This window comes from Callorhinchus milii, unplaced genomic scaffold, assembly GCF_018977255.1.
Source record: "Callorhinchus milii isolate IMCB2004 unplaced genomic scaffold, IMCB_Cmil_1.0 Scaffold3, whole genome shotgun sequence".
NCBI classification, from domain to species: domain Eukaryota; kingdom Metazoa; phylum Chordata; class Chondrichthyes; order Chimaeriformes; family Callorhinchidae; genus Callorhinchus; species Callorhinchus milii.
Window position 1 is genome coordinate 34,641,431 of NW_024704744.1, and position 24,260 is coordinate 34,665,690.

The 24,260-nt window shown below is 38.4% G+C and overlaps 1 protein-coding gene across 1 annotated transcript in view; it reads right to left on the minus strand.

Moving 5' to 3' along the window:
* Nucleotides 1–879: 879 nt before the first annotated feature.
* The window catches only part of dcbld1 (discoidin, CUB and LCCL domain containing 1), a 61,104-nt gene continuing 37,723 nt past the window's right edge, over nucleotides 880–24,260 (minus strand). The window contains exons 5-15 of the mRNA XM_007899648.2: nucleotides 23,821–23,893; nucleotides 21,613–21,746; nucleotides 20,338–20,378; nucleotides 19,106–19,300; nucleotides 14,834–14,958; nucleotides 12,774–12,921; nucleotides 12,191–12,292; nucleotides 11,658–11,745; nucleotides 7,115–7,161; nucleotides 3,151–3,270; nucleotides 880–2,628 (exon numbers count right to left, since the gene is read on the minus strand). Coding sequence (XP_007897839.1) covers nucleotides 2,126–2,628; nucleotides 3,151–3,270; nucleotides 7,115–7,161; nucleotides 11,658–11,745; nucleotides 12,191–12,292; nucleotides 12,774–12,921; nucleotides 14,834–14,958; nucleotides 19,106–19,300; nucleotides 20,338–20,378; nucleotides 21,613–21,746; nucleotides 23,821–23,893 — 1,576 coding nt within the window. The 3' untranslated portion in view covers nucleotides 880–2,125. The remainder of the gene's footprint in view (nucleotides 2,629–3,150; nucleotides 3,271–7,114; nucleotides 7,162–11,657; nucleotides 11,746–12,190; nucleotides 12,293–12,773; nucleotides 12,922–14,833; nucleotides 14,959–19,105; nucleotides 19,301–20,337; nucleotides 20,379–21,612; nucleotides 21,747–23,820; nucleotides 23,894–24,260) is intronic.

Here is a 24,260-nt window from a genome sequence, read left to right on the forward strand (position 1 = left end):
CAATCCCCAGATAAAAAGGATCAATCGACTTCATGGCTATTTGTGGGGCATTGCTATGAGCCAATTGCTGCATTCACCAACAAATACAGTCACTATATTTCACAGAAATTTTATGGAGCACTTTGATCAATTTCAATGTGATCAGGCGCTATATCAAATGGAAGGATTAAGGAAAAGGTGCACCGAGTCAAATCGGACTAATGGATTTGTGAAACAAAAAATCCTTGCCCTTTATTCAGATGCATAAAAGTTCAACGGAAGACAAGAATGGGAATCACAGTAATTATTGTGGAAACCATTTAACTGTTAAAGGACACCTTTATATTGAATTGATGGAGAACAGTCAACAGGAAAATAATTAAGCAGAAGACAATATCTTGAAAGATGAAGGTATTGAAAACTGATCCACATTTAATTTTAAGGTTTGCAATTAAATTTGCTGCTTCAATTTTTTTTACAATGGGAACTACCGTGCACAATTAGTTGCTGGGTTTGGCCCACAAAATCTATAAACAATTCACTTTATAGCATATTTGGTGAAGCACTTTGAGACATCTCAAAGAAGTGATAAGGTGCTGCATCAAATGCAAGGCTTATTATTGTAACATCAATAATTTACATTTTATCTAGCAACTTTCATGTCAGGAGGACAATGGGTAGAACAAAGGACAAAAAGAAAATAATTGCAATGTATTTCATATACATGCATCAACTTTTATGAAGTTACAACCAATGAAAAATACAGGTTGTAATATTGCAGTATTCAAGTTAGCAAATTCAAAAGTTAAGTTTATAAGGAAAATGTAATTTAGAATTGGCATACAGTGATCACATTTTAGTTAAGATTCTAGCTATTTAAATACTAGATAGTGGTGGTGGTGGGGGGGGGGGGGGTGCAGAGGTTTGTGGGGAGATTCAGAACAGATTGTGATAATTTACCATATTACATACCATATTTCCCCCTACAGTCCCCTTGCTTTTTAGGCTGTACTGGAAATTACTTCAAGGAAAGGTGTCAAATCCATTTTAGTTTGCAGTTATTACTAAACTTTTTTTTTAAACAAAGATCATATAATCAAATACCAGAATACTTTTATTATAACCTCATTTTCAGCACAATTAGCATGACAGTATTACAGAAAATCCAAGTCCAAATAATAGTGACTTGAATATTGTATGACCTCAAAATGATGGAATAAGTACATGAATTCCATTTAGTCCATCATTTTATTTAGCTACTCTTAAATGCCAGAAATGGATTCTGCCTACAAATAATTAAGAATACTTTATATAAATACAGTGGTTGTTTGGTATTTGACCAGAGTCTTTTCATCAGCATCACTGCATGAAGCAGAACAAGGTAAACAGCTTTATATACTATATAAAAAACACTAATGAACAGGAGTCATCAGGTGAGCAACAATAACAGCAACCACATCAGTGCGCACATTGTAAAGACCAAGCAAGGCTCTAAAATTCTCATTTCCAGTTTCCAAAGATGAATATCATTGAATGTAAGCAAATGCAAGGTCTTAATATTACTGAGAAAGATGGTACATAAAAAGTGACATTTTTCATAGAATATTTGTTGCAGCTTAGTAGCAAAGGAAATTGTTAAAAATAAGAACATGGCTTATTTCAATTCCTGTCAAAGTTAACATTCTTTCAATGCTTTGAGGATAAGATCAACAATACATATTTAAATCTGTGTTGAGCTCAACTGCTGAAAATAAGCAAAAGCACGCAAGGATTCATAAGAACATTTTACATATCAAATTGCACATCCAGTGTATTGAACAGCCTAGTTATACCACTTAAAGAAACATAAATATGCACATTTTCTTAAGACTTTTCTTCACCTTGAAAACATTCTTCCAGTTTATCAGTCTAAAGCTGTGCATGAGTTTATTTAGTGCTCTAATAGAAATTTTAGTCTCACACAAGACTGCACAGTGTAACTGATATCAACTCTGGCACGCAACTCCCACAGACAATGTCTCGGTATTATTCTTGCAATTTATTCTCAATCCATGATGATGAACGAAGACTTGTTGAATTCACTGTAATTGACCAGCTTCAGGTAGATTTTGGATATAGTTTTTTTTCATCCACTATGGCAAGAAGCTTAGCTCTGTGTTTTAGTAGTTCCAACAACTTCTCCAGCAGTAAAGGTGCTGTTACATGTTGGCCGATCATATTCTGCCTTCTCATTCTTTGAACAGTCAGTAATACCTTGTGGGATTTGATATACCACACTCTTTGGATGTAGTCCATTACAGTTTGGAATGTTTGATTCAATGGTGGAATTAGTCAGTTGAGAAAATGAAGACTTCTTTGTCAAAGTGGTCACTGGTACATTATAGGGAGTTTCTGAGGTGCAGGCACTGAGTGAATGACTTAGTGAATGACTGAGGTGCCGCACGGTTTCAACAATTGGGGTTGCATATTCTGGTTCTTGATTTGTCAAAGGCTCTGCATATTCATGCCGATTCGGAACAAGAGGGATGACATAATGGTTCATAGATTCTGTTTGACCTATTCCTTCATCACCTTCTGCATCTATTGGCTTAAAGGTAGAGCCCTTTCGTGCCACAGTTCCTGCCCCAACCATTAAATGTTGCTCATAATCTGCAAAACAGAGAACAGATAAAACATTAGATACTTCAGGGCTAAACCTCAATATCTCACATCTATCCACCAGCATTAGTGAACATCCAAGTTTCAGCCATTAACGCACACTTACTTTATATGCTATACTTAAAAAGGAACACTTTGGAACTTTTCTGCTGTCTCTGCCCTGCCACTACCTCCCCTCCTGCTTCTACCCATCCTGCCCCCTCCTCCAGTCATCCTTCTCCTCCTTCATCTCCGGTATGAATTCCACCACATGCTGCCCCAACCCCATCCCTACCCCTCTCCTAACCTCCCAGCTCGACCTCCTTGCCCTCCTGCTAAGAGACATCATAAACCTCTTATCCACCAGTATAATTCCCATCGTCAACAACCCCCTCCTCATTTATTTTCGGTAATATCTATATCTATAACTAGTAATGTTATATGGGGACATATCACCCCTTTAAGAACACGTCAAACGATGGGTCTTTGTCTTTGTCCATTTTAAGACACATCAATTCACAATATTTCAATTACCTGATAAATCACTCCGGACAACATCAAGCTTCTGCAAAGCCTCTTTTTCATGGCTGTAACTGACAGTAAATTCAGTTAACTGAGGTCTTACGAAGCATGATTTGAACTGTTTCCAGCATCCTTAAAAACAAAATTTAATATTTCAATAGACTTGCACACTCATGTAACTCTGTAGAGCACAAAGCTAATTTAACAATCTTCATAATTTTGCCAATATTTGTGATATTTAGTAAACTGGATTTAATAGGTGAATTATGACTTATTTGCAAATATATGAACAAACCATTTGATTAGTCTAATTTGCAGGCTTTCAGGGATTACAATCAACTATTTTTCAAAGTCAGAAAAAAGTCTATGGCAAGCAACAACAACAACAACAACAACAACAAGATTCCATTTATAAAGCGCCTTTCACGTCAGGAGGACGTCCCAAGGCGCTGCACAGTTGGGTCATGACCCGAGCAGGGGGGAAATGGTCAGGGTGAGGGAAGGGAGGGAGTGAGGAGGGGGGAAATGGTCAGGGTGAGGGGAGGGAAGGGAGGGAGCGAGGAGGGGGAAGAGAGTCGAGAGGGGAGCTGAAGGCACGGTCAAAGAGAAAGGTTTTGAGACCGGCCTTGAAGGAGGAAAGGGAGGAAGCGGCGAAGGCACTGGGGGATGGAGTTCCAGAGCCTCGGGGCTGAGAGGCTGAAGGCCCGACCACCGATGGTAGGGCGGTTGGGGCGGGGGACGTGGAGCAGACCGGAGCCAGAGGAACGGAGGGTACGGGCAGGTAGGTAGGGGGTAGTAGGTCGGAGAGGTAGGAGGGAGCAAGGCCGTGAATGGCCTTGTAGGTGAGGATGAGGATCTTGAATCGATCCTCTGGGGGATGGGGAGCCAGTGGAGGTGAGCGAGGGTGGGAGTGATGTGGTCCCGAAGCCTGGTGCGGGACAGTACACGAGCTGCAGAGTTCTGAATGACCTGCAGCTTGTGGAGGGAGGTGGCGGGAAGGCCGGCGAGGAGAGAGTTCCCATAGTCCAGCCTTGAGGTGATAAAGGCATGAACTAGGGTTTCAGCAGCGTGAGGGGTGAGGTAATGCCGTAGTCTGGTGATGTTCCGGAGGTGATGGAAGGCGGTGCCAGTTGTGGTGCGGATGTGAGGGAGAAAGGACAGCTCAGGGTCGAACAAAACGCCGAGGTTCCTGACTGGCTTTGAGAGGTGGAGAGTGCAGCCTTGGATGCTGATGGTGTCAGCGCCTGAGGTTCGGAGGCGCTGGCGTGAGCCAATCAGGAGGGCCTCGGTTTTTCGCACGTTGAGCTGAGGTCTGACCATTTTGCTTTCTGACTTAGACTAAGGAATGGCATGCTCTTATGCCTTTATTGAAGTAGTTTGCCATTTAGGGCACCATCTGTCAAGCTTTCTGCTGCTTGTGTCCAGCTAGGACCACCATACACATTATGGCTATGGTTTGGAAGGTTAACAGGAGCAGAGTGGGAAGAATCCCTGCTGGGGGCAGGATCTACCTTCCAAGTCCTGCTGATGAGTCAGGCTGGCTGTGCTGTCATTATCAGTAACCTGGAATACTGCGGGCCCACCTGGCTCAGGAACCAGACTACTGAGACTGCCACAGAGTGTTGACTCAATTGCAGCATTATGTTGCCAAACATGTCACCTTGGAACCAGACAACCCCTCACTCCCCCACCACACACACACATACAGGAGAAAAAATTCCAGTATTCAACTATTAATTAGCTTATAGCTTAATAGTATACAAATGATCTCCTAAAGCGCCTTGCAACCACAGTGCTAATAATTGTAAAATTGTGTGTACACAGTAGCTTTCATGGATTTCAACAATAGAAATCCCTCATACATGCCTGAATAGTCAGTCAATAGGCATATTATTCAGCAGATGCAGAGAAAGAGGAGCTTCAATTTACACTCAGCATCCCATCTCCAGGGATTAATTGCTGCCACACAGTTATTTCCACGATTACAAAGCTGTCAAATCATGATGTGAACATGAATTTGTTCAGCAACCAAAATATAAATAAATATGGCATACAGTCAACAAACTGAATTGAGAAAATGCATCAAGTCACAGTTCACTTTGAGGTAGAAGATTTTAAAAAAAAGAATGCTCCACTCAATTTATCCTCAATTAAATGAAAAGAAGATTAAAGTTTGGTTTGCCTTACCAAAGCACTACAAATATTTAAACGTCTGCTCTGGCCCAGAATGTATAACACTAAAAAGTCATTTCTTACAAAGATGAACTCTTTATGTTTCAGGCTGGTTCACATGGGAGCACTCCTGCCTCTGAGTCTTGTGGGTTGAAACTCCACGTTGGGACTTGGAAGTTGTGTAGACTGACTGGGGATTGCTGCATTGTTGGAGATGTTGTCCTTTGAATGAGACGTTAAACCAAGGCTCTGCCTGCCTGTTCAGGTAGACTTTAAAAATCCCTTGGCACTATGTGAAAACAGAAGGGAGATTTCCCCAATGTCCTGGCCAATAATACCAGCCCACCCCCCAAAAAAATGTGCTCATTCACTCCATGGTTGTTTGTGGAACATTGCCTTGCACAAATTAGCTGTTGCATTCAACTACAAAATAGTCACGATCCTTTACAATATATTCTGTGAAATACTTTGCAACGTCCTCCTTGACGCAAAAAGGCACTATCCCAAATTCAAGGATTATTATTATTAGGCAACAAATAAATGGAGAAACTTTCTTAGCAAGGAAAATCAAGAAACTGCATCTCCTATAGTCCTACAAATGGTCAAAAAGTGGGAAGAAATAAGTTCATCCTCCCTAATTTGGGACATAATCATTATAACATCTTTGAGACTCTCAAAGCGCTTCATAGAATATACTGTAAAGTGAATTGACTGTATTAGCTGTAAGCTCTTGTAGGCTGATGTATTTGGCTCAAGACAAACTACATTTCATTTAATGAGAGGTCTATGGACTACATAATGGAGAAGCTATGATATTTCTTGTTGAAATGTATTTCTGAATGTCTCCCTGCTTCATTTCTAAGGTCAAAAGAATCAAACCTTGTAGCTTGTCTCAGCTCAGAGGATAAAGGAAGCTTTATTGACCTCAGCATTCAATGAAGGGGAAAATGAGTCATAAAATCTAGTAATCAAGACACATTCAATATTGAGGAATTATGAAAGGCAGTCATTGAAATGTTCCTTATCAGAAGAGATTCCAGCTTCATTTATCCTCTAACCTAAGACTGGATCCGTGTCTATCACTTCTTCCCTGTAAATTGACTTGCCAAATATTTAATGTTGATCTTCACTGGATATACTGTAAAGTGGACTGTGTGAATTCTGTAGGCGAACATGGCATAGCCAATTCCACAAATAGCAATATCCCACAAACAGCCATGGAGTGAGTGACCAATTTTTATTTGGGGGATTGCTGACCAGGACAATGGGAGAAATTCCCTTCAGTTTTTGAATAATGCCATGGGATCTTCAACATCCACACGGACAGGCAGACAGGGTTTCAATGAAGTGCTACTGCTTTGGCAATAGTATGCCAGATGTAGCTTACATTTTCTAGCTGAAGTTGCACTTGCTCTGTGGTTGATAAGAAAATGGATACTGTCAAATCAGAATCTGTCTGGTAAGAATAGTCAACCTGAGAGAAACATTTCTTTGAATCTGGCATCGTTCTGCAACATCTTTCTCACTTTAAATCTTACTTTCTTCTTCCTCCGAGCTGGAATGGCATGGAGGAACAAGCGACGGCTGGTGAATTAGTGAACTGTTCAGATCACTGCAGCAATTTCTAAAGATGGTATACTGTACATATCAAGCTAGAATTGTGGCAAAAATGTGTTCTTTAACAAACTTTAAAGCAATATTTATTGATGATTCATTCATATTAGATTATGATACTTTGAAACTCACTGGCTTGTGAAATAAATGGAGCTTTAATATACAAAGGCTATCACATTACACAACTAACCTGATTTTGGAGGACTGGAAGTGCCAAATGATTCTTCAGTCTTCTTGCTGCAAAATTAATGTAGCATTAGACAACTGAATATAACAGCAGACAGATACCACAAACATGCAATTTGAATTCACTGCCATTAAGTGGAATACAGTACATTACCAGCCAGTTCCCATGCTAAATGAAAAAAAGGAAACTTCTGGCTCACTGTGATGTCACCTAGAGTCTTGAGATGTCCTCCTGACAAGAAAGGAGCTATCTAAATGCAATTTGTGGTTCTTGTTAATAAAATAATAATCCTTGCATTTCATATAGCGCCTTAACACATTGTTGAGATGTTTCAAAGTGTTTCAAAGGATATACTATAAAGTGGTATGACTGACTGTATTTTGTGGGTATTCTTTTTGTTTTGTACGACCATAAAGTGGGAAGTGCCATTTGCATCCTGATTGCAAGAAGGTCAACTTTTTTTAGAATCTAAAAATGGCCAACTTACGGGTCATTAAGTCACTGCCCATGTCATCTCCTATTTTACACAGCAAATTGCGAAAGGATGCCAATAACATCCTAACAAACTGGATAATGAACCAGAAGTTGAATATTTTAGTGTGAAATGCTGGCTGGTGCCTGAGAATCAGCTATGTGCATGTTCAATGAATGGGTTCCAAAGTGCAATCTCACTCTAAGCGAATTTGTGCAGCACAATGTGCAGCTTTGTATTTCATCCTTTCAATAATAATACTCGCAGTTGAAATTATACCAATAACATCGAAAAATATCTCAAAGCATTTCACAACTTTTCTGTTAGGTGTAGTGACTGTGTATTTGTATGTGAACGTGGCAGCCAATTTCTGTACAGTCTTGAAGTAAATGATCTATTTTGTTTAGAGAATGTTGGCCAGAACACCGGGAGAAACCCTCTCTTTTCAAACCGTGGAAAAGGATATTTAACTTCCACTTCAGTTTTATGTCCCATCTGAAAGATGACACCTCTAACAATGCAGCACCAGCCCTGCATTGTTAGCTCAAATATTCAATGTAAGGCTTAAAGAATCTTCTGACCCAGAGGCAAGAGTGTCATAACTAAATCCAGGCCACCGCCTAAGCTCTTTTGAGGTTAAAACTGCAGTATTCCTAAACATGTTAATAATTTAAGGAGCACTATTAAAATATGTTTGAAAAAATATCTAACTTTTGAATAATGGCCCTTTGCTCGGCCGACACTGAGCTATTCTATGTCCCCCACACACTCTGCTCTACAGGCTTTCAGCCAATGGGCACCCTCTCTCTGGAACTCCACTCCCAGGTCCCACTGACCTAATCCCTTCCCTCTTTCAAGGTATTTCTGATACATACCTATTTGTCTGTGCTATCGGTTATCTTTTCCCCTTGCAGCCCCCTAATTCCCACACTCAGCTCCAGTGCCCAGCCAGAAATGTGAAGCACTTAGGGATATTCTCCCAATGTGAAAGGTGCTATACAAGTGTGTATTGTATTGTGTGATGTCCCAAAACAGCTGAAAATCCCGCTTAGTAGACCTGGCTGTTTTTGATTGTGGAATCAGGCTTTTAGTTACCACTTTGTCGATTGATTTGGTTGTCATTTCACCTACAAAATACATGGTCACTACACTTTTTAGTATATCTTGTCAAGGGCCTTGAAACATCCTCCTGATGTGAAATGTACTATACCAAATGTAAAGATTATTATTTTATCTTGTAAAGGTGACATTGAAAGGTCCCAATCCAGGATCCAAAACACCATCTACAAAACTTCCAATAATTAGGCCAAAAGTATAATTGTAGGCTGAGGGGGCTTCTACTCAGATAGTCATGACTACAAAAGCTGATGAAAATGGTAGAAGACAAATAGTTAGTCATGGAGGCAGTGGAATACCCTGTGATTTAACTAGTCAAAGTTTGTAAGTTGTAAGAGCAGTACAATGTGCAGCTCTGTATTTCATCCTATCAAAATCACTCTTTCTTAAAAAATCATCTGCATCCCTCTTACAGTCTGAAACTATCGTCCTCTCTCTAATTTGCCCTTTCTCTCTAAAATACTGGAATATATCACCTCCAATTATGTTGCTACGTCTATCAATGTATATTTGGATCCCTCCAGTCTGGCTTTTGACCTGCCCACAGTTAAAGTCACAAATGAAATCTTATCAGCTTGTGACCAGAATTCTCTGATCTACTCAGTCCTGTCAGTTGATTTAGATACTCTTTACCAGTATAATTTTCCATTTCTCCTCTTTGGCTCGCCTCTCAGTGACAATGCACTATCTTGGGTTCACTTTCATCTGTGTTTTGCCTTCACTACACTTTCTTTAACAGTTTCCAATTCCCCTCCACCCTCGCTATAGTCATCTGTAAGACGTAGCCCAGCGTTTCACTCTTAGTCCTCTCCTATTTCATATCTGTTGGCTTCCTTTGGCAACATCCACTGCGATGTTTCTATATGTAGCCAAGGACACTACTTTTCCTTGACCTTAATTACAAACTCATGCTGTTCTGACTACCTGTCAGACATCAAGGCTTTGATAGACCGTAACTTCCTTTGGCTAAAAGTCCGCTATCTTGTTTGGGTCTCACCAGGACCCTCTTGCTCCAACTTTAATAACCTTCCCAATTTCTATAGAATTGAAAATTGTAGTATAATAAAGTATTTAAATTATTATTGCACTTTCAGAGCAGTAGGACTTAGAATAACCTTTGATATCTCTGAATTTGAATCTTTGGGCTTCATTGGCCTCATCCTCCCTGGGTCACTCTCATGCATCTTCTAGGGATCAGTTCAAAGTGGCATTAGTGGAAACTTGATAATAGGGTGTGTTCCCGCCCTCACAGCCACTCTGCAGTTTGGGGGAGAAAACATCCTTAGCTTAAGTTAAAAATTTTGATCCAAAGGATTTGATGCACTTGATACTTTTCTTGATTCAAATTAGCTCAGCTCCAAGCAGAACCCGCTTATCTCCCCCCTACCCTTCCAAGGAGGATAGTCATGAGTTGGTCATTTGACAACTGATAAGCGCAGGTTTGAGCCCTCACTGGTGGATAACAGGTATCAGAAATTTGCTGCAAGCTTCATGGTACGTAGCACAGCTCCTTGCATTTATATAGCACCCTTCACGCGGGGTTGGGTCAAAGCACCATACATGAAATGAATGAAATACGTGAGAACATTGCACCAATTTCATGCCCATAGTTTGGACCCAATTATGATAGCAGACAACCACAAAAGAAGGCTACCAGTGTGGAATAAGAAATTAAGCAAGTCACTCCTGGTAAATTTAAAGTACTTCACATTTTTTTTATTAAATGTAGTGTGTTTAATTATGTTTCTCTATCTTTTCCCAAACCCCTCCGCTCTTGCTCTGGCCTCCTCTTATTGGGTGCGGTTCCACAGGTGCTGGTTGCCCTCTGGTATGTTGCTCAAACGGTCATTGCTCATGTGTGAGCCTTGCCAGTGAGTGTCACCAGGCCACCCCGACTGTAGAGGGAGTCACAGCCTGACCTCTCTCCATCTGGCTGTCAGACACACATACAACCAGTTGAGGGTGCTGTAGAGGGTCGATGAGAAGGAACCTTACTCTTTTATCTATGGCTAATTTAATCTCCTGGTTGAGAGAGACCAGCATATACAGCACAAATTGGGATTGAAACCATTAAACTCCTGGTCTGTAAACTGCAGTTCTATCCACTACACCATCTACCTAACTTACACTACGAAATACTGCAAGATGCTGGTAAAAGGTGAACCGTTTCTGTAAATTCTTTTAACATTTACTAGGAATTTAAAATGCACCATTTTTCCATCATAGTAAACCTTTTATTCTCAGGAAAGTCAAAAAGTGACTATTTGATCCAGTAACTTTTTCTGTACTGGTCTTTCTGCAATTGATGTATGGCAGACAGTCAATCTCACGCCCATCTCAGTGTTGTATGTGCCTAGCATTCATTCTTCCAACATAAGCCCTGTTTGGCAGTGTACCATCAGTTGTAATAGTCCAGCCAAAAAACAAACTATCACAAGGGTAAGTGGACAGGTCATGTCAAGTGTGGAAAATCTCCTTCATCTATCAAAATATACAAAGATGTTGTATCCTTAAGTGATTTAATCATCATAGCATTCCTGCAGTGCTATAATAAGGTAAAAATTCCCCTATTCCCCAAAGTATTTACCCTAAGGTTTCTTCAATTGGATGCAACAAAATACCTTGAGTGAGTGACCATAAATGGTACAATCTTTACACTTAACAGCTTGCAAGTGAGATATTTGAGCAACTTAGTGATATGTAAATAACCTAAAATAACCAAAACAGAAATGCTAGAGTATATACAGTTCAAAATGTTAACCACTGAAATAACTGAAGCAAATGAAAGAGAAAGGTAAGCAAGGTCATGTGAACCAGAACACCCTGCCCTTAACGGATGATTGGATATGTACAAAAGTGAACAATTTACTTGCCCATTCTGTGGTGCTTAGAACTGATTAATAAAAGTATAAATTGTGCAAAAAATGTGTTTAAAACGTACTAGCACTGTTAACTTACTTTGTTAAATTCCTGAAAATGCAGATGCCCAATATCAGTAGGATTACAAAAATTATAATTGGACTCATTGTGGCTGCAAGCTTTCGCCCTGGAGAGAAAGTGAAAATGGATAAGCTACACATTTAAAGTAAATACTAATGAGTTATTTTCGAAGCAGCGTAAATACTAATGAGTTAGTCACGAAGCAGCAAATAGCTTTAGTGTATGCAAAAAATATTCCTCAAAACTCATTTCTAACCGACATTTCTGAATTTTAAGGATTATAAAAACATCCTGCAAAACAGTAGCTTGTCTTTACCCATAATCTTTCACTAGTTTGATAATTTGAAACTGCAGCAAGTATCTATTTTGGTTGATTTAACAATCTGTCTGCCTGTAAGAGGAAAACCATACTCCCAACATTTAAACAGAGAAATAATTTGAAAATACTGGTGTGTTTCTTACAAGTTTCAATACCAGATCAGGATTCAGTAATAGGGTGACTGCTATATATTTTATAAATTAAAAACAAATGTGGCATTATTACTTCTTACCCAGGTTATTATCTTTTGTAACTATAGGGTCGGTGTTGTTCACACTATATTTTTCCAGTATATCTGCACGTGGAGTAGGGCGGGGTTTGTAGCTTGTAATTGCTGGAAGTAAAAGTACATCATATTAATAATAGGTATGTTGCAATAATATTCCATGGAAATTAAATCAACAATTGTAATTTCTTTCTCGATTCTTACTCTCTTATCTTTAATTCTTGGTGTGCTGCAATCACTGAGTCACTGCCTCATATTGAGGTGGGTGGGGGGTGGTAGGTGGGTAAACACCAGTTTGCAGACCCAACTGCTCAGTTTCCATATTAAAACCTGATCACACACTGATGGGGCTACAACTATTATCCAAACCTGGCTTTAGTTTTTTTTAAAAAAGTTGCAAAAGTATTCTACTCAGTTTAGTGTTCAGACAATCATCATCATCCTTGCACCTTATCATGTCTCGCATCCATAAAACATCTCAAAGTGCATTATAGGATTTACAAGTAGAGTGTACAAGTGTAATTGGTAGGTGAAAGTTATAGACTGGAGGATGAGAAATTTCTTCCAAATGGGCTATGGAAGTACTTACACCGCACTTGCTGGCATCCGATTAGCTCCATTTTAACGGCTATTCTCCTTTTCCATCTTTGTGGAATTACACGCATGTAACGGCCGACTGTGGCAGGAATGAAGTTGTTGCGTGTTAATTGGCGGTAATTTGTATTACCGTCAAACACCTGCAATATATAAGTAATGACGTAGTAAATCCATGAGTTGCATTAAGCACGGTAATCATACCCTTATGTGCGTAACTCGGATCATGAGTGGAAATTCTGCTCAGTTATTATACTCATATTATTTTCCACTTTCCGATGAGATGATGACTTGTGTTGAATTATGGCTTCCCAGTTGCTATGTATTATCTCATTCGAGTGGCCATCTCTTTACGCGTGCTACTCAAACCTTGAAAAATTAAATACCTCATAACAACAAACTAAGGTGGCATAAATTCCTTCTCATCTATGAATCATATGACACATTTTGATAAATATTCAAATTATGAAACTCATTGAGCTGAGCCCGTATTTCAAACCTTAACTGGACTGAATTATTATCAACACGAAAAAAATCTATATATCAACCAAATATACTCAACTGTAAATTATTCTTACCTGAAATGTGCCCAAATTCCATAATATACCTCAGCTAACATAACTACTGGTCATCTCCACTAAGGAGCAATTTTTAATAATAATAATCATCCTTGTATTTGATAAAGCACCTTGTCATGTCTTCGAGACATCTCAAAGCGCTTCAGAGTATACTGTAAAGTGAACTGACTATGTTTCGTGGGCAAAACTCGGCAGTCAATTGTGCACAGAAGTGTCCCACAAACAGTCGTGGATTGAGTGACCAAATTATTTTATTTATTTATATTTTTGAAAAGATTATTATCTCCAAAAATCCGCCAATCGACTGATAAACCAGATTTCTACTTACTACTAGGTAAACAGAGGTGTGTGGAGTGAGGAAATTTGACTAACATTCTGCTCCGCCTGGCCGGGAATCGAACCCAGGTCCTCTCGCTTGCAAGGGGAGTGCTCCAACCAATATGCTACAGGACTCCACAACACTTGCCAGCCCAGTGATATGTCGGAGCCTTCATTTGTTAATTTAATTTGTTCAGCAAGCTCCTATTAAAAATATTTCTAAGAAAGCAGGTGTTAATAATAATAATAACCCTTACATTTGATATAGTGCTATTCACGTCTTCTAGACATCTTAAAACACTTCACAGAATATACTGTAAAGTGAATTGACTGTATAGTTGTGGGTGAAACACGGCAGCCAATTGGGCACAGCAGTGTCTCACAAACAGTCGTGGATTGAAGTGAACAATTTATTATTTTTTTTCTTGAAGGATTATTATCAGGCACGTAGAGTAAGGAAACTTACCCAAGGTTTCGTCCTGCTGGGAATTGAACCCAGGTCTCTCTCTTGCAAGGTGAGTGCTCTAACCACTGAGCTAGAGGATTCCACAGTGTAACAGTATTGTTCTTACCAATGGATCTATTCTTTTTATGATATCTTTTAATCGAATTGCTTCCAATATTCTAGAAGGATGATTGCTAGAAATCAGATTAGCTTTAAGCAGTGGTGGATTTTGGTGTTTAATTTGCCGTGGAATTACACTTTCTTTCCTCCTCCAATACAGTTCCCTAAGTAGGAACACGTGGATAGCTCTGGCAATATAACATGGAACTAAACACCAACAGGTTTGTGTCAGTGTATTGTTTACTAGTTTAATTGGTATCATGAATCTTTGGTTCGACTGCAAATAAAACTTATTTTGTGTAAGGCATAGAGGCTTAAAGACACTACTTTTAGAATCTATTGTTATATATGCCATAGCTCATAGTAATGTTGGAAAGCTGTGGCTGACAACATCATCATTTGCCTCACAATAATGAGATGATTTGAAAACTGTTTGAAAAATAAAAAATGAAATACCTTAGAACCATTCCTCATTAGTAGAAGTAATAATTTTTTTTATTGAAAGACAATACTGAAGCAAGAGAAAATGACAAACTGGTTACACAGCTATAACCAACTAAGGAGTCTAGCCTGAAGTTAGGTGAACATGCTTACCTTTTCAACACCACTGTGACTTTCTTTATAAGTTTTCCACTTTTTACGATCTTTGCTGAAAGCCACTTTATAGCTCTCCAAATAGAAGGGAAAATTTGGATGTGTGGATCCAGTGGTTACAATTCCTGAGATGATTAGAAAATGACAAATAATATATTTTTCTCGACAATTACTAAACAGAGGTGTGCGGAGTAAGGAAACTTGCCCAACATTTTGCCCTGTCGGGAATCGAACCCAGGTCTTCCGCTTGCAAGGCGAGTGTTCTAACCACTGAGCAGCCCCCCACTCCCCAGTTTCCCTGTCTCTAAAATCTCTCTAGAAACATAGGAACATAGAAACAGGAGTAGGCCATTCATAACATAACAAAATAACATGTAGGAGCAGGAGTAGGCCATTCGGCCCTTCGAGCCTGCCCTGCCATTCAATCATGGCTGATCTTCTAATCTAACTCCAGCTAATAACCTGACCTGCCTTATCCCTATATCCCTTTTGCAATAAGAAATCTATCTATCTCAGTCTTGAATATGTTCAAGGACTGAGCGTCAACAGCCTTTTGGGGTAGCGAGTTCCAAACATTCACCACCCATTGAAGTTCTTCCTCAACTCAGTGCGAAAGGGCTGGCCTCTGATTTTAAGGTTGTGACGCCTGGTTTTAGTTTCTCCAACCAGGGGAAACAATCTCCCTCTATCTACTCTATCATGCCCTTTGATGATCTTATAGGTTTCTATAAGATCCCCTCTAATTCTTCTATATTCTGGAGAATATAGTCCCATATTGGTCAGCCTATCCTCGTAACTCATCCCCTTCATCCCTGGCACTAACCTAGTAAATCTACGCTGCACCCCCACCAAGGCAAGTACATCCTTCCTTAAATAAGGAAACCAAAACTGCACACAGTATTCCAGGTGTGGTCTCACCAGGGCCCTATACAGTTGCAGAAAGACTTCCCTACTCTTATACTCTAATCCTTTCATAATGAATGCTAACATACCGTTCGCCTTCCTAATTGCTGCTGCATCTGCAGACTAACTTTCTGTGATTGGTGTACAAGGACACCCAAGTCCCTCTGGACGCTAACACATTCAGCCCTTCGAGCCTGTTCCGCCATTTAATTAGATCATGGCTGATCTGTACCTCAACTAATCCTTTCAATTCAAATTTCCCGCTTTCTCTCCACATCCCTTAATATCCTGACCTACCAAAAATCTCTTGAAAGTGTGAATGGAACCCGCACCACAGCTTTTAGGGGAGAGAATTCCAGATTTTCTCTTTCTCTGCACTCTACACTGTGTTCTGTAACACATTGTTTAACACAACTATCTTCCATCAGTGTTCACAGTCGTGTTGCATGGCTAAACTGTGGACTTGGTAGTATGTGTGCTTGCACACAACAATTTGTTTTGCCGGCATTGCACGTCTGACATCAGAGCCCAGTGCAGATAAACTGATACATGGAAAGAAGATGTGCAGATACACAACACCATCCAAAACCAATAATCTAGCAGAATTAGGCAGTGTTCAAGTCATTACAAATGTAACATATGCTGTTATATTTGTAACAAAAAAATAAATATGCCAGAGATTAATCCAATAGATAACTCAGCCAATATCATTCTTGGCATCAGGAATAGGCACATACTTGTAAGTGATTGTTTTAATAGTAAGGCATTTATTTAAATATACATTTAATGCAAATGTTGAAATCAAAAGCAAGTTTGAACCCTAACATAGCATGTCAGAATACCAGCTCATTGATTTACACCCACAGATGATCATTAGCAAAAGCAGAGAATGCAAAGATGTGATTATTCACCATTTATTAATTAGGTTTTCTAGTTCCTAAAAATTCTTATGCTGGTTCTTTTATTATGTTTGTCTAAACAGTCGACATGAAGCCTTCATCAACTAAGCTAACCAAATGTTACATCTCAAAGGCCCTCGACTAAAAATTAAAGGAAATTATTTCTGGAACCAAATTTCTAGTAAATGCACATTTGGAATATTAAGGTTATCCAGTTCCTAAAAAATCTTTTGTCATCTTTGTCTAAACAGTGCCATCTGTTTCATTAAGGAAACTCATCCCTCTGTGTATTAATCTGTTTATTGCAGACTTCACAACACAATTTTCTGGCTGTGTTCCTAGTTTTGGTGCAATTCCTACAGACGTCGTTTTCATAGGATAGAAAATAAAGCATAAGAAAGCAAAATAATAATAATCCTTGCATTTGATATAGCGCTTTTCACGTCGGGAGGACGTCCCAAAGCGCTTCACAGAATATACTGTAAAGTGAATTGACTGTATATTTGTGGGCGAACGCGGCAGCCAATTGCGCACAGCAATGTCCCAAAAACAGTCGTAGATTGGAAATGACCAATTTATTATTGTTTTGGGTTTTTTGGAAGGATTATTATTAGGCGTGTGGAGTAAGGAAACTTGCCCAAGGTTTCGCCCTGACTGGAATTGAACTCAGGTCTCTCACTTGCAAAGCGAGTGCTCTAACCACTGAGCTACAGGACTCCACAAAAAGGCCAGGAAGGACCATCTGTCTGGTTCCAAAGCAAAAAAAAATGAAAAACTAATCTTACAACTGTCTCATATCTCTCATTTTAACTCTTTGCTGAACGGCTGTATAATTTCCTCCAGAGGTTTTTGTCAATACTGGCCTTACATTGATTGCCTCTGTTTTACATATAGTGCAGCCCCGTTATAATATGCTTTCTTAGATGGCGGGTGTCCCGTGAACCCAAGGCAGGCTTGCAGTCCTGCACATATACACCAATAACAATCTAACCTGTTTGTGGTAGTAGGTTTGGTTGTGCATTGCATCAATACATTACCTAACCTGCCCGAGGCAGCAGGTTAGACTGCGGATTGTCAACCTGGCAGTTTTCTGTGCAACACATAAGAAGTGATACTCGGAGTGACCTGTTGGGACAATTTCAGTGTGGAAACCAGCTGGCTTCCTGCAGTGGAATGGGGGAGATTAAATTAGTCCTGATCTTTCTAGAGTTAGGAAAAGAAAAAACAACCAAAGTTCCTGCTTCTGGTCCTACTACAGTACCCTCTGCTGGTATGTGAGCCTGGTGGGGAAAGAGAGGTCAGGCTCGGTTGTGATGAGCTCTACAGTCGAGTGCCCTGCAAATGCTCAATAACAAAGCTCATACTTTACAATATCCACTTGAGGTACCAGAGAGCAACCAACGCCTGTGGAACCACACCCCAGCGTGAGGAGGCCAGACTAGGAAGAGTGACATACGTCAAGTAGAAAAATAATTGGACACCACTAAATTTCTATCCTAAGCATGTTAGGGTTTAGTCTTAAGCCTAAAGTCACAAGACCCCATTTGATTTATTTATTTGCACTCCACACTGCTCTGATGGTTTCAGTGATATTCCCTAAATCCTGCTCTGTGTAGATTAATACTATTTAGTTTATATTCCTGTATATTTTCCTTCTCGTAACTTAGTCTACATTGAATTACATTTTCTCATTCGTCAGTGCAACTCCCTAATCTTTTCAGATCACTCTGTGGGTCTATGAACTGTTATTTGTAACTCCCTCCCCTCAATTTGGTATCATATTTAAGATAGCTTAGTATCTTGCCTTGCTTTCAAATCATACGCGTACATTGTAAATAGTATCCACCTTACCACGGATCCCTGAAGTTACCTATGTTTTTTTTCCCCTCTGTTTTACTGCTTCCTCAAGAATATATGCTGTACATTGTTCTCTCGGTAATGTTGTTTACAGAAACCCATATTCACCTCTGTACTGTTCCCAGTCTAGCACTGTCACCCAGTTTCTTCCTCATCCATTCAAATTTGTTTGTCTAAAGTTGACAATGTGTGCTGAATTTCTCTCCTTCCCCATTGTAAGCCTGACTTTAAATCCACTCATATTGTGATCACTATTTCCCAGGCGCACTTCCACATATCCATGCTATTTCAAAATTCAATGTTTGTCAAAATAAAGAATGTGCGTACTTCACACGACTGAAACACAAATGTTGCTGCAAAATACCAAAACAGAATAATTGAAAGAAGATATTTATAATTTGCCAATTTAGATTTAGAATCAGGGTTGCTGACACACTATATATTTTCCATCTCTTTAGACTTTGCTTATAAGGAAATTTTTGCCAAGTCTGTAAAAGCACTGGTATATTGTTTTAACTCCATTTTGATTACATTATTTTTTAAGTGATTATAAACCTAGCAACGTAGTAGAAAAAAACATGCATATGTTAAAAATGATTAGCTTCTAACTAACCTGTGATATATTTCCTCTCTCCTAAATCTACTTCCAGCCATTGCTGACCATCACTTTGATGAGTGGTCCTTGCAGGTCCTTGAACATTAAGCCGTGTTCCGTTTGGAAACCAGTTGATAACGTGACCACTTGGATCTGTCCATACCTGGCTATCTGAAATGATGCCCGGTTCCATTCTCAGTGGTTGATTACAATCTACTTGAGCAAAGGAAGAAAAAATATCATGTTTTAAGGATTGGGTGGCAAACTGTGTGAAAACTCTTGGAGCTAGCTTCAAATAGAAAACTTGGATCTACTGGTGTAAGCCTCAGTCTCCTTTTTCTCATATCTATGATTGGAGAAGAGCTAAATGAACTTGAGTAGTTTAATCTCAGACCTTAATCACATGCAAAAACTATTTAGAGAAGTCAAAAGGATGTTACCATAATCTCCAGTATAATCTAAACATTTGAGAATTGGTAAAGGCAGGGGAACTTTTTTTGCATTTAATCTATGTTGTACTTAATGTAAGTGCTCGATACCAATACGCTGGCCTAAAATGGAAAAGTGTTTCATATCCCAGCTTCAACATCAGAAGCCAAGATGATGACAAACCTTTCCAAGAGTATTATATCTGTTCATGTGAATCAGGCAGCACTTCCAGACTTAATAACTCTAAGTGTGTGTCAGTCAGTCAGATTTGATGTGACAACCATTTTAACAACAACTTGCATTTATATAGTGCCTTTCGCTACTGTTAAGCCTCAAAGTTCTCAACAATAGCAGAGCCTCTACCGTTGTATTTTAAGAAAGGTTTTCCACAGTTTAAGATATAATGCTGAAGGAGTCCTTTAGAAAGACTCACTGGGGGTTTCCCCAGTCAAAATTTTACTTTTTATTTGTAAGAGAGGTGCCCATAAAAAAGCTTATTGGCATCAGTGTCTTTACTGACCTGAATTGAAGTTATGTTAAAACATTGAAGTACATATGTTGAAGTTACGTTAATCCACAAATTAGTTGGTTAAATAGTATTTTAATCCTTCATAATTTTGAAATATTGGGTGTTATTCACCCTGGACAAAATTACTGATGTGAATTGTGAATTTGTGCCTATGTTGGAATGAGATATATTCCTATTAGAAATGCAATTGTGTTTTCTGTGATCCGGTAGCAACACCACATTTTTGACAAGCGAGTTTATATACAAACACGCTGCATAAAATAGGAGAGGAATACAATGAAGGACACCTTACCACTGCTGTCAAACACAAATCGCTTTTCTGACAAGGACCCACTGTAAATTAAAACAAAGAAAGCAATTCAAAAAAATAATAAACTTTGAACCCATTTCAACAATTAAAGTATTAGAAATTAAATATAATGCATAATGCATTTAAACTCAGACCTGGAATCAATGGTATATCAGTCATCACTTGAAAACATTTCAGAATTTGACTTTTTGCTGAAATGCAACATTATCATTGCAGTGAATGATTTTGTTGGCCTATAACCGTTTTCAATTTGACATATGGAAAAGACCATTGATGACTTATGATGTGCTGCCTGTCGTGAATGTATACTGGGTCACAGAGATTTCTTCTACTCACTCTTTAGATTTCAGATCAATTGGATATTCTGTTGTTTAAGTTTAAAGACTCATTTCAATAACTATTAATATACACTAGGTTAATATTTTCTCAGAAAAAATATTCACACTGTTAGTGGAAACAAAAACATTTCCATAGACAGATTGGTCAATATAATTATACAATTTACAATTACAGAGCATCTTTCACATTGAGAAGATGTCTCAAAGAGCTTCACACAGCTGTCAGAACAACAACATTTACGTCAAAAATCATAACCACCTTAATCTGGAAGTGTTTACTAAGATGCTTTAATCAACTCAAGAGTTGATGATTTAATTGATTATTTAGTTGTTGATGGGCTGGATGGCACACTCAGCTATAGGATGTAAAACCACCTTTCAATTAAACCTTGGGGATTTAAAAACAAATTAATCTTTGCACTAAAAATGAAATGTAGTTTGTTTGGGATTATTAATTGAATTAAAGACAAATGTATTTAAAGATTCTGCAATAGATACCAGACTTAATTTGCTACTTATAACCCAAGTGTTCATTTTTTAAATACGGAAATTATCTTTGACCAATGATGGGCTTTTTTTTCCAATGTTCCAGGTTTGATGTATTTCTGCTTCTCTTGGCACTATAAAACTATTTATTTTTTTAAAAAATGCTCAAATTCACTGTAAACCCATCTGATTTGGCAACCTTTTTTATTTGTGCAGCAGTCCTCACACTTGCTTCACAGCTCTATATTTTCACACAATTGCTAAGGGTTGTGCTTGTCTAAACCATTATATTAAAGGTAACTTTTTATTTATTTTTCAAGGCCCATTTAATTTCATGCAAAAAACTTTTGAGAGCAAATAAAGCAAAATTAAACGGGCCAGATAAAATATGGACTATTCAATACTCAAATAAAATGCAGGAAACATCACTTACTCTTTAGATAAAACTCCATTTGCCAAGATACCTTCATATCGACTCAGACCTTTATGCTGTACAACATCTATCTGTCCTCCCAATGTATCCAATATTACACCAGCATGAATGGCAGCTTTGCAAAGGAGAGACGTCTAGAGAAGAAAGGATCAAGTTTAGTTGAAGATAGTAACCACTTTGCTGAATGAACCAATCAATATACCATCAGCTCACTCCATTGACAGCAAAAAGGACAAACACAGAAAACACAACCAAAAGTTATAACTTGAAGATAAATCAACTTAAATTTGGAAATGGATACAATCCAAGAAACCTAGCAAGAGACATCTGTTTTGACCCCTAAAAATTTGTGACAGGATTTCAAAACAAAACTTGGAACTATAAATGCAACTCAGAACCACCAGCTCATTCCTGTCAAACACTATGTACACTGTCATTGTACATCCACTTAATCTTTTTAGACACAGTTCTGCAAAACTTTTGTGTTGATTCTAAGAGAACTCACATCTTTTTCTACCGTGTTTAAATCACATTCATGATGACCTGGAAGTCGGCCATTTCTTGTGCTTCAGGTATACAGTGGGATCTGGGATATTGAACTCAGATGGCCACATTATAACAAAGTTGCTCTGTATTTTAGGCAAAGAAGCACTTACGTTAATTTACTCTGAATTCTTTAAAATGATGCTGTTAAAGTACATATAAATTTATTAAATAATTGATTAACATCCTTCAGTGATCCACTTTTAATGTTCGTGAAACCAGTTAAAATGCTGAAATGATCTGGAATATGTTTGTGCTATCATGGGAGACGTAATACCAGACTACACATCAATAGGTAACAATTGGTCTATATAAAATCACAAACATCCATTACACTCGAGAGGTAAATTGGAAAACTCTAAAATGTTTGATAATATGTTCAAGAATGTGTTCAGAATGGCATTGACCAGTTTGTGCTTTTAATCACACAGCTGATTGAATTAATCCCTCTAAATCTTGTTCACTAAAACATACACAATGGATATATGTGAATGTTGGCTATTATGAGATGTTCTGCATTGTTCAATAACCATTAATTGGTTGGACATTTCTCGTGCTTAGGAAATATATAAAGTAAATTTTTGCCTTTCAGTTGTTCACCAATATCCTTTAAAATATTAAAATCTATTCAAATAACACTATTCTGCAATAAATGTAAATAAAGACAAAAAATCAGAAACTATGAGCATGGATATGTATTAAATCCTTTGTGTATTAAACGATGAAGTCTGAAGACCCTTAGGGCTAGTTGCACAATTTTCCATAGTAGATGCACCAATTAGCTTGTTGAATGTTGCAGCATTTAAATGCATACAGAGATTCCCACACAAAAAATATGCTTGTAATCTGGCACAACCAGTTTCTAACAATTTATATGGATTATATCAGAACCTGATTAACCTAATCTCAGATCTGACATGTTTATTGTGGGATTGATTAGCTTTAGGTATAAAACAACAACTGTTCCCACACGCGAGTTTCAATCTGCAACCTTCACACATGGAGGCAAGTGATCTATCAACTAAGCCAGGCTGACACTTGATGCTCGCTACCACACTCCTTTTAATCAAAGTCAAGAAGTTGTAACTCCATTGGATAAGCAGATGAAAACATGCACACTATAACATTATTTTAGTTCAATACAACTGCTTTTCTAATGTTAGTAGAAAACAAACTCTGACATTTTGTAAATCAAAACATGAAAATCCTGTCGTTGCAAGAAAAGCACAAGTAGGTTAGTTTGTGCATCACAAGAGTAGCAAGAATAGTGCAGTAAATCACATGAACGCTGCCAGGAGTCTTTATATGCCATGCAGTCACGTTGCAGGGATATCAAACTCTGGTGGTAGCTGTTTAATGTTTTTGTTTATAATGCGGGTCAGAATTTTCTAGATCCAAACACTGAGTTACAGCAAATTTCCTGTGTATTTCAACCGACTGCCCAAAGGAAGCAGAGAGAAATCAACACTGTTAGTTTTAAGTTAAATTAATTCAATGCTTGTAAATGGGCTATTTACAATCTCCATTTCTCCCCTTTCACCAGGCCAATCGGTGACAACATTTGTACAGTTACAACATATGTGTGGGTATTCTGTAATTGGAAAATACACAAAGTAAATCACAAAAAGCCAATTTGCAATATAAAAATTATTGTTTAGTACTTACATGCCTATACCCTTTGGCAGCATCGCCAGAGACATCTCCTATTACAGTTTTGCAACCAGCAGGGCAGTACTTGCTGTAACAAGCATGAAAAATCAGATCACTAAAGTCTTTCTAAACCAAGCACATTGAAACAGGATTACATTGACCGCAGTTTCAGTCGCTGCAACTAAGACATCAATCAATAGCATTGCTCAATAGAGAAGTAGGAGGCACAAGATGGAAGTCTATTCAGATACTTTTAAAAAAGTGTTTTGTGTGTGACCTATCATCAGAAATAGAATATGTGGCCCCAATCTAGAATTGGGGAGAGGAAGTAGGGTCAGACTGGGAAAAATATTTGGAAGCAAAACATTCTAAACCACTAACTATAATTATTTAATGATTTAACACATTGTGAAATGTGGGAAAAGAATTACAAAACAATAAATGAGACAAAGACA